The following is a 9856-nucleotide window of genomic DNA, read 5'->3' as shown; positions in this document are numbered from 1 at the left end:
CCCCCCCCCCCCCCGGCCCAGAGCGCTGCAGCGGCTCGCAGCTCCTGTCCTCTGCCCTTGGAACACGCCCCTACCAGGAATGAGGTTAAAGACGAAGGCACCATGGAAGGATGTGATGTTGAGGCTTACTGTCCATGTGACTTGGAACTTAACTGCTGTCGGAGGACACTCAGGGTTTGGCTCGGCCGAGTACCGAGGGCGGTTCGGAGGAGGAGGGGTCTGACTCGCAGGTGCTTGGGGCGGGGCTGCACTTGGCAGTGGGCTGCTCACCAGAGGAAGGAGCCGTGGTGCCCAGTTCCGGGCTGCACTCAGCAAAGGTCTGACTCAGGAGCCACCTTTACAGTCTCACTGACTCACAGTCTGATGGGAACGAAACAGGATATGGAAAGGAATTAATAAAGCAGTCCTAAAAGTTGCTAAGTTCTAGGAGAGGGGATGGCCAAGGCACCGGGGGTCTCGTAGGAGGGAGGTGGTATGGGTGGTCGGGGACGTGGGCAGCAGGGATGGGGGGTTTCCAGGCAGGGAGAGGTGCGTGGACCAAGCGTGAACTCGGAGGGAGCAAGTCGGGAGAGAGGCAGGGCTGCATGGTGGCGGGGAGGTCCTGTGAGGCGACAGGGGCCTTTGGTCCCTGTGCTCTTTGGGATTTCAGGGCACCTGGTATGGAAGCAAAACTATAACCCAGAATCCTGTGTTCCGGGACTATGGCTGGGATCCTGGCGATGTCGTTCAAGGCTCTGCCTTAGAACAGTCCTGTCCTGTATCCAGCCTGGAAACCAGGAGTGCGAGCCGCCTGACTGGAGACTGAAAAGGGCAGTCAGGTCGGGAAGCCGTTGTGCTCCGTCAGCGGGAGACTTGCCCCGAGAGCCCCCTTCCCCAGCCGGGGTCGGCCTCGGTCACGCCGTGTAGACCTCTCTTCTTTACAGAAGTGCCAGCAGCGCCTGCAGAGGCACATGTGGTGCCTGTCGTCCAATCCGGGTTAGCCGTCCCCTTCGCTCGCAGCCTCGTCTTTTATTCAGGTAGAATTCGCGGAGTGCAAGATTCGCCCACGGTGCACGCTTCCTGGGCTTTAGTCGGTTCACGAGTTGAGCACGTCGTTGCTTCAGAACATTTTCGTGGCACAGAAAGGAACCCCGTACCCGTTAGTGGCCCCTGGCTGTTCCCCATTCCCGCCCCTTGGCTCCCCCTGGGTCCCTGGCTCCCAGGACCCAGAACCCCACCTGTGCACCTGCTCAGTCCTGATGATTTGTGTGACTCGAGTCACCCAGCACGCGGTCCGTGGTGACTGGTGTCTCACTCAGCACCGCGTTTCCAGGGTCACCCGCACGGTAGCGCACATTAGAGCTTCGCTCCTTTGCACGGCTGAGTGCTAGTCCAGGGGCCCCGTCTTGATCCCTCCGTCAGCTCGCAGACACGTGGGCAATCACAGGCGCTGCTGCCGCGAGACACCGCGAACGGGTCTTTGTGTGGACAGAGGACAGTGTCACACTCACCCCGCCTTCTCCAAATCAAAATGGTGCAATCCCTCCTCTTGTGCACCTTGCATGGGGCAGGCAGGTGCCGTGACGCTGGGTGATGGCCCTGCCTTCAGGGAGGACGGACTCCAGAGCTGGTGAATGGACGGCTGGGAGTGCCGCCCCGGTGGGTGGGGGGCGGGGCGGCTGCCTTCCACAGCACAGGGTGGGGTGGGGGAGGGGCTTCTGCAGCAGGAGCACCCCCGGCCTTGGGAGTGGGGGGGGGTTACGTTCAGCGTTTGTTTCTCAGCCTCTGTCTGTACGGAGATTTTACGCTGGTCTAAAGTGTGCAAATCCATTGCCGGGACGGTTGTCCACAGAGCGTTATGGCCGCTGTTTGGGTTTTAAGGCCCTTCCTTGAAAAACCGTCGGGAAGAGGTTTAGCGACACCAGGACACTTGATGTTTTCTTTCTCAAGGAAAGGAGGCCCGTGCGAGGCCTCCTCCGCGGAGGGTGGTTTGGGCGGCCGGCCTCTCCTCTTGGTACGCAGAGGGGGCTCGTGTCTGTCAGCCTGGGGGCCCCACCCCAGAGCCGCCCCCGGGTACGGAAAGCCGTCCGAGAAGCAAGAGCGGCTGACACCCCAGGCGCCTTAGCGCTCCCTCCTGCCGGGCTGGGCTCCGTCGGTGTAGTTCCGACACGCCATGAAAGCTGTAATCCAGTGTGTTCTTTGAGGTATGTAAACAGAATTGTTTGAATGCAATCCAGTCGTTGTCAGCAAGGGTATTATTTTGGTAACAAGGAAGATGAGCTGTCCCCTTTTCTGCACATGGTGTCACATCACAATGCCGCCATCCGCTGCCAGGCGGTGGTGAATGGAAGCGGGTCCCTGTGCACAAGGCCGGGCTGGGCTGCGCGTATGAATCCCGGAACAGTATTCCCGCACGAATGCGGAGGCACCTGACTTCCAATGAGAAGTCAAGTGTGGCATTTTCCCATCCTTACACATCTCGGTTAGGGAACGCACCCGTCAGCCGGCGGGCTGGAGGGGCCCCCGTGCTAGCGGCCACGTGTGGACAGAGGCGGACCCGGGGTGGGGCTGGACCCACGGCGGGGACGCCGGAAGAGCCGGGTCACTTGGGCGAGGCAGCCTGGGGGCCTCGGAGGGCGACCCAAAGGCTTCCTGTCGGTTCCCACCCTGGCGCCCATGCCTCTGGTGCGTGACGCAGATCCGCCGTGGCCTTTGTGTCTCCGTGCACGCCACGCTGCCTGGCTCACCCCGCCGAGTTCTGTGATTGAAATTCATTGCCAAATTTATTGAGAAATTAATGAGAAAAGCTGCGAAGTATTGACTTTGAGAGGAAAACACAACTCATCTTGAATGAGGAGGAAAATGCAGCAATAATTTAGCCAGTATCGATTCGGCCCTGTCCATGTATTGATCTTCATTTTACAATATTAATTTGCACCTGCAATCGGCTGCAAAGGGAACCGATTTCATTTCGTGGCCGCGTTAATGTGCGAAGCATTAGGCGCTCTTAAGAAGTGGGGGTGTTGCACGTCGTGTCGGGAAGGCAGATTTTCTTCTCTATTTTCGCTTGTTACTGAAATAGACTAAAAATTAATTTTTTTGTCGGACAAAATATGAAAGCGAAAACCCATCTAAACCGTGGCCCTCCTCTCCGCCGCGCGGGCCGCTTTTCATCCGCACGCGGGGCCGTCAGCCGCCTGAAACTCCAGGCCTCTCTCATCATCATCCTGGATCAGTTCAAAGTTCATGAAATTTCTATGAGCATTGATCTCGCCCCATTGATTTTTTTTTGCAGCAGATCTTTGAAATTTTAATTTCCCGAGCATCTGAATTTCTTATAGATGAAATGCGCTTGGAGGAGACAGTTGATGATGAAGTGGAGGACTTAGCGTCATTTTAAAGCCTAAAAAAGGGAGAGAAAACAGGCATCTGCAGACCGTGCGCGATGATTTCCAGGCGGAGTGGTGGCCACACCTGGGGGCGGTGAGGGACTGGGCGGCGTAAGTGCCAGTTTTGTCCTCCGCGGCCACACATTTTTAATGCAACTTTTTATACAGTCATTTTTGAGAGAAAAGCTATCTGGAGAAACAGCAGGACAGAGAAACATTCTTCACCGTGCGATCATTTGCTCACAGCAGTGTTTATCACCTGGTCAAGTTCACCTAGTTACTTATCAGTGGGACATTTAATAACCTCAAGGTGACATAATTGCTATTGGCATTTTTCCCCCTTGGATTCAGCTGGTTAATGTGTAAACTACTTGTCAGCAAATAGCACTTTGTCACTGAAATCACTAACACCCTCTAGAGGGATGTCTTTGTATTGAGCAATTTAATTTTACTTTATTTAATTTTTACACATTACAACCTGTGTTCATTCAGGCACACTGAAGGCGCACAGTCTGTTGGGGCAGCGTCTGGGTATCCTGTTAGTAAAATATACTGTATCTTATTTAACAATCCCATCGCCTTAATTGAAGTGCGTTCTTGTCCCTCGGAAAAGGGGCTGCACATGTTCTTATTATGTAGTTATGTTGCTAATGTGAAAAACTGCCTCATTATGAGGATCTGTTTGTAGCTAGAAAATTACTGCATTATGACGAATGCAGACTGGGAAGTTACAGGAAGATGGTCATTATTGAAATGAAACGAAACCCACATAACAGCCCCAGCCAGCAGCTGGGGCGGAGCAAGCGGATGTCCTCCTGTGCCCACTGTCGGCGGCGGGGGGGAGGTCTGTGCCAGACCTGCCGCTCCTTGTGCCTGCCTTCGCTCTCCAGGCTCCCGTGTGAGTGGTGGAGGGGCGACGGGAGGAGTGGCTGGTCTCCTACCCGCCAGCGTCCCCCGGGCGTGTGATGCCAGTGCTCTAAAGGCAGGGGTGTGGCCGTGAGAGCAGTCGTCCGGGGTGCTGGGAGTCTGGGCGCAGCGTGCTGGCTGGGCTGGCCCTGGGCCGCCTGGCAGGGGGTGGGTGGGAGGCTGGGTCCCTGTGGTCCCTCCTTCCAGCTGCAGTAGGTCCCTGCGTCCCCCGGCCGGGGTGTGGGGGCAGGACGCCAGTGCCCCGGGCAGGCAGACAGCCCCCACCGGCCCTCCCAAAGCAGCAGCTCCGCCACCACCAACGGGTCGCCACCTGCTGCTCCCCAGCGCCCTTGGGGGCGGGTTTCCCAGAGCCGCGCCCTGGGCACCTAGTAGCTCTTAATAAATGTCAGGTGAACGGGCTGGACTTAAGACAGTGCGTTGGCTTGGTCGCCCCCCTCCCCCGGAGAGTTGCTCTTTGTAGAAAGACACAGGCCCCAAACATCCGTGTGCTCCCGTCTGGAATTTTGTGTGCGTGTGTGTTACCAACCAGAGGTCCTGAACGTGTCCCCTTGCTTAAATGAATTGGGCTTATACCTTAGTGGACTTGCAATATTGGAGTCTAATAAAAAAAATCATACATATTTTGGGGTCTTAGAGATTAACACAGACCTCAGGGCAGGGCCGGCTGGCAAAGAAGGTTAAGCCATCAGAATGAAACCTAAAACTATGTGTGTCACAAGGAGGAGAATTCCGCGGACCCTTGCCCATTGGTCGTTTCTAACTGCAGCAGCCGACGGAGCCGCGCCGGCCGCAGCTGCAGCTCAGAGCCCGATGCCATTTTCTGCTGCCACATTAGCTCCGGCAATCCCAACTTGAACTGACATCACAGACCGTTAAAATTTTATCAATTGCGCTGTGATTAATCCCCCAGTACACGGGCATGACTTACATATTTAGAATGCCTCTTCTGTTAGGACTTCAATGCATGTAAAGTAACGAGATTAACCCAGCACACTCAAACATATTTAAATATGTATCCGTCCCGAGCTGTAGGCCATTCCGGCGTGGAGGCATCAGACTCTCTGTGGCCGTGTCAGCCTCTATTTGGATGACCCGCGTTGGAAGCGGGCCTGAATGTGATAGCCGGATGGATATCTGGCTTTTCACAGGCCGCCTGATTGCTTGCCCCATTTGGCATGGAATGTGATTCCCGGCTATTCTAGCTTCTGATTCATTCAGGTTTTATTGCTGTGTAATTTTCTTATTCTAAAATAAAAGCTCTCCAACAAAAATTACTATGCATTAGGCCGCGGTAGCCTACTCAAATGGATATTAATACAGTTTATCTCTAAAAGGACGAATAATGTATTTGAAACAGATAAAAGGCCCTCCACTAAATGAGGAATGTTAATATCTTATGGCATGGTTAATAAAGAGATATTTCACAAGGGAGATTTGTTTTATGACTTCTGATACAACAGCCTTATAATCTGACATATCTTAAATGATACAATTTTGCACATACATCCATCTCTTTTATACCCAGCAGCCCATCTTAGCAAGATTTGAATCCAGAACAAATAATAGGCGCTAATTACTTTGGGAGGGGGCGGCTTCTTCTAAAACTCACCCTTCTGGGTGCGGATAACTCCATGTAGGAAGTTGGAAGCTCACAGTGTGTTTTGAGGAAGGTCGGTTTTTTTTCCCCTTCAGCAGAAAATAACATTTGTTTTTGTTGTGTTTAAGGCCGAGTTTAAATTAATTTAACCCAGTGACACATGTTCAGAGACTAAGCATGCGGCTAAATAATTCCTTGGAATAAATTGCTCAGGAACCAAGTGCATTAATTTACGGCTCTCCTGATGCTGACAGATGTGAGGGCGGTAGGAGGACCCTACAAATATTAACATAAAACAAATTTGCTTTCTTCTTCTTCATATTTCTTCCTCATCCCCGACTCGAGCTTACCCGCGGCTCCTTCTCTAATTATCCGCGAGGTCAGTAAGCAAAATTGGGAAGAAGCCGGGAGATCAATACAAATTATCCCTGAGCAAACCAGTGCTGACAGTTTGAATTGCAGCATATGTTTACCCAAAATCAGGCGATTTATCTTAATATCAGCAAAGTAATGCAGTGCAGGTGAGAGGTCAGGCAATCTCTCCCCCTCATAATTACCCAGTTCTAAAACAGGAAAGTGGTATTGATTGGCCTGGCTCGGTGCTCGGTGACTGGACGTGCCGGAGCCTCGCCCTGGGAACTCGGCACGCCGAGGATTTATTAGATGTGTGCGTGTGATCTCCAGCCGCAGCTTGGCCAGTGAGGGCTGCTCCTGCCACGCACCACGGGGCGGGCTCCGCGTGGCTCGGGCCTCGGAGGGCCGCCGGTCGGCCCTGCTGATGGCAGGTGCTCCTGGAGGCACCGAGGCAGGTTGGGTCACCACCCACCGCCCCACCCCAGCCCCGAGAACGCATGTCCCTTCTGTAGTTCAAAGGCAAGAGCAGGCTTTCCCCACTCTTGCACGTGAATTCGCTGGGCTTCCAGGAGCCAGGCCCCCAGGCGGGATCTCGGGCCACATCAGCGGCCCCTGCTCCCTGCCCTTTGTGGCGTCCTGAGTGGCGGGGACCTCCCGTGGCACCATGACGGGTCATCTTCTGGTGAAGGGCCGAGCTCATTCTTGGCAGTGCGCTGGAGATGTAAACGCTCTGGGCTGAAGTGGGAGGTGAGAGGGACCCTCGTATTTATGCTGCGTTGACATAGTTTTGGTCCTAGAAGGAGTGTCATTCCAACTGCAACATTGGAAAACGCCCCTCCCAGAATGAGAGTGTATGGTTCTTACAAGTCATAAAGCTTCTGAAAGCTTGCATTAACGCGCCCGTCACCTGTCAGGGGCATTTGCATGAAATCAATAGTGGCCGCCCATCTGTCTTTTCTGATCACCTTCCATCAGGCCGATTCATTAAGTCAAACAGTCATGGTGCCCGGCTGGGAGAGAGGACGCGCCCTGACATGTTAGAGATGCACAGTGGGCCTCCCTTTTGGTTCCCTAATCAAGAAATGTAATTCTTTATCTAATCCTTTCTGGCCCAAGTCGCTCGGCGAGGCCCATCCGCCCGCACCGCAACTTTTGCCTGACACCCTTGTCCTGGCCCAGGCAGAGACGTGACAAGTTCTCCCGCAGGTCAACGCTGACAGCTTCTGATGATTAATGGTTTGCTTATGAAGTGGTCTTACACATATAGAATTTACATCACAGAGAGTTAGAAATTCCGCCATGTCACCTACGCCGAGGCATTTCGAAGAGCTTTACTATTTGCAAAGAAAAAAGAGGGCGAAACCGCAGCAAAAGCCATGTCATGTAAAATCAATACGTCGGATCAATGCTTTATTAACAAGAAAATGTCTTACTTCACATTCCTGTGTGGACCTTTGTCTCCGGGATGTATGATGGAATGTCAGATCGCACTGTGGCCCTCAGCTTACCGGCGTTATTATCAAGTGGACGTGCGAGTCCCTCCGCGCCCTGCTCAAGACCCGCCGTGGGTGCTGACACCGGCACTCGAGGAAAACGGGGACCAATTATTTCGGAGCGCGCTTTCAAAGGCAGCCTCTAACCGCGTCCCTCGAAGCCGGAGCCTTTGTGTTCCCCACACTGTGCAGACCTGCTGAGTTGGGTGGTGTTAATCATCAAATTACGTGCTAACGAGTGGCGGCCCAAACCGCGGCTGCGTAATGAATAGATGGCGGCAGGTCCTGTTAGTCTCGGGAAACCCCCTGATTTATGTCGTGCCGTGCACCGTGGTGTTGCTCCACGGAAAACAATGTCTACATCAAGAAGGAATGTACTCTAATAAGTATTTTCATCTTAACTCGCGTCCCCGGGCCTGCGGGCTCAGTTTTTGTTGGAGTCAGGCAGAGCCATAATAAAGCCCAATGGCTCCTTATAAAGCTTGTTAAACACAGAGTGTGCAGTCCGACGGGGTCCCGGCCGTGATTCATGCACTGTACACAGCGCGGGTACCACTGATTTATGGCCGCGCACAGTTCATAGTCAAAATTACAATTTGAGGGATAAAAAGATTAATTACTATTTGTGGCCGGCAATTTCGTGAGGCTGGTGGAATGATAGTGCCCTACATCAGTTTGTAGTCAGCCATTCACAGATTATTAAAGCTTTGCAAGAGTAAGTGCTCCTCCTGCCCGGTTGTGCTCAGGCAATATGCTAGACAGAAAAGGACCACAGGGATAAATCTGAAGCTAGCAATAGCTGGACATATGTCATAATTGCCAGTTTCCCATAAATCCCGGGCCAGTGTGGAGGGCCGGCGTGATGCACACAGTGATCACGACAGTGGTGATTGCTATATATGGCCCCGAGACTTGCAACTTTCTGACTGCAGTACCGTTTCTACAATATATTGGGTAACCCTTTGACTTTCTTCCCGTCTAATTATAGATTAGAAATAATCATTGCTTTTATGTGCAAAAGAAAGGGGGAAATCCATTCCTTGAAGACAGAGCTGGTGCCCAGGGGTGCCCGCCTTGAAGAGCGTCAGAAAGGGAGAATTACACATTTATTTGTAAGCGTGCAATAAACGAGTAATGGATGGCATAAAAGTAATTAACCTGACCTACGTTTCTGTGTCCTGTTACAGCCCTTAATGAACCAACCATAGATTACGGCTTTCAGAGGTTGCAGAAAGTGATCCCGAGACATCCGGGTGATCCCGAAAGGTTACCCAAGGTTAGTAAAAGACCAAGTGGGTCCGCCACCGGGCTGGTTCCGGTTTGGGGGCAGCAGGTGCTCTGGGAAGGGGGGCCTCCAGACACCCCAAGCCCTGCAGCCCCAGCGAGGCCGACAGGTGCCGAGTGGTGGGGGTGGCGCCCTGGCCCGTCCGAGGTGGGCGAAGGGTGCGGGAGGGGGCCCGCGGCCGCCAGCCTCGTGTCTGATCCCCCTGCGTATCTAGAGGAGGAAGAGAAAGGCTTCTCTGATACAAATATTTTGGATTCTGCGAGGGGGACGTAAACTTCCGCGTAATGAAATAGTTCAATTAAACATTTTCCACTCCAGTAGCCCGCGCTGATTTCAATCTAAGCAGCCCCAGACTGATCTGTGATTACTTGACTCTTGTTTTCCTTTCATTTCCTAAAGCTCGATTCAGTTTAATCTTTTGTTGACAAAGCGTTTGTTAGGAGTCCCTGACTTAGCAGGCTAACCAATGAGGCCACATATTAATATCTAGGGGGACTTTTCATTTCTATCCGACAAAGACAAAAGCTGCCCGCACCCCTGTGCGCACGCCGCCTATCACAGGAACTTTCATTTTGATGTAGGACATTAAAGATAAGTCAGGCTCATAATTTTCCCCCTCCTTTGATATAATTTTGTCTCTTTCTCTCTTTAGAAGCCATCTCTGATTTTCGAGGCAGAGTTGAAAACACAAAATGAGAAATGAAGTCATGACGCTGTGACTGATTATTTTACATTCTGTCCCTGTGTGCACCCAAGTCTTGACCACCTCTGAGTTTTATTAACACAATAAAACCTTTTAGACATTACCTTTTTAAGGCTCAGCATGAACATA

General features: G+C 52.5%; 1 protein-coding gene across 1 annotated transcript in view; it reads left to right on the top strand.

Moving 5' to 3' along the window:
- The window catches only part of EBF3 (EBF transcription factor 3), a 116787-nt gene that overhangs the window by 96647 nt on the left and 10284 nt on the right, over positions 1–9856 (top strand). Inside the window, exon 12 of the mRNA XM_029920640.1 lies at positions 8927–9015. Coding sequence (XP_029776500.1) covers positions 8927–9015 — 89 coding nt within the window. The remainder of the gene's footprint in view (positions 1–8926; positions 9016–9856) is intronic.

This window comes from Suricata suricatta, chromosome 2, assembly GCF_006229205.1.
Source record: "Suricata suricatta isolate VVHF042 chromosome 2, meerkat_22Aug2017_6uvM2_HiC, whole genome shotgun sequence".
In the NCBI taxonomy this organism is placed as follows: domain Eukaryota; kingdom Metazoa; phylum Chordata; class Mammalia; order Carnivora; family Herpestidae; genus Suricata; species Suricata suricatta.
The sequence above is the reverse complement of the archived record's forward strand: the minus strand, read 5'-3'. Positions and strand labels throughout refer to the sequence as shown.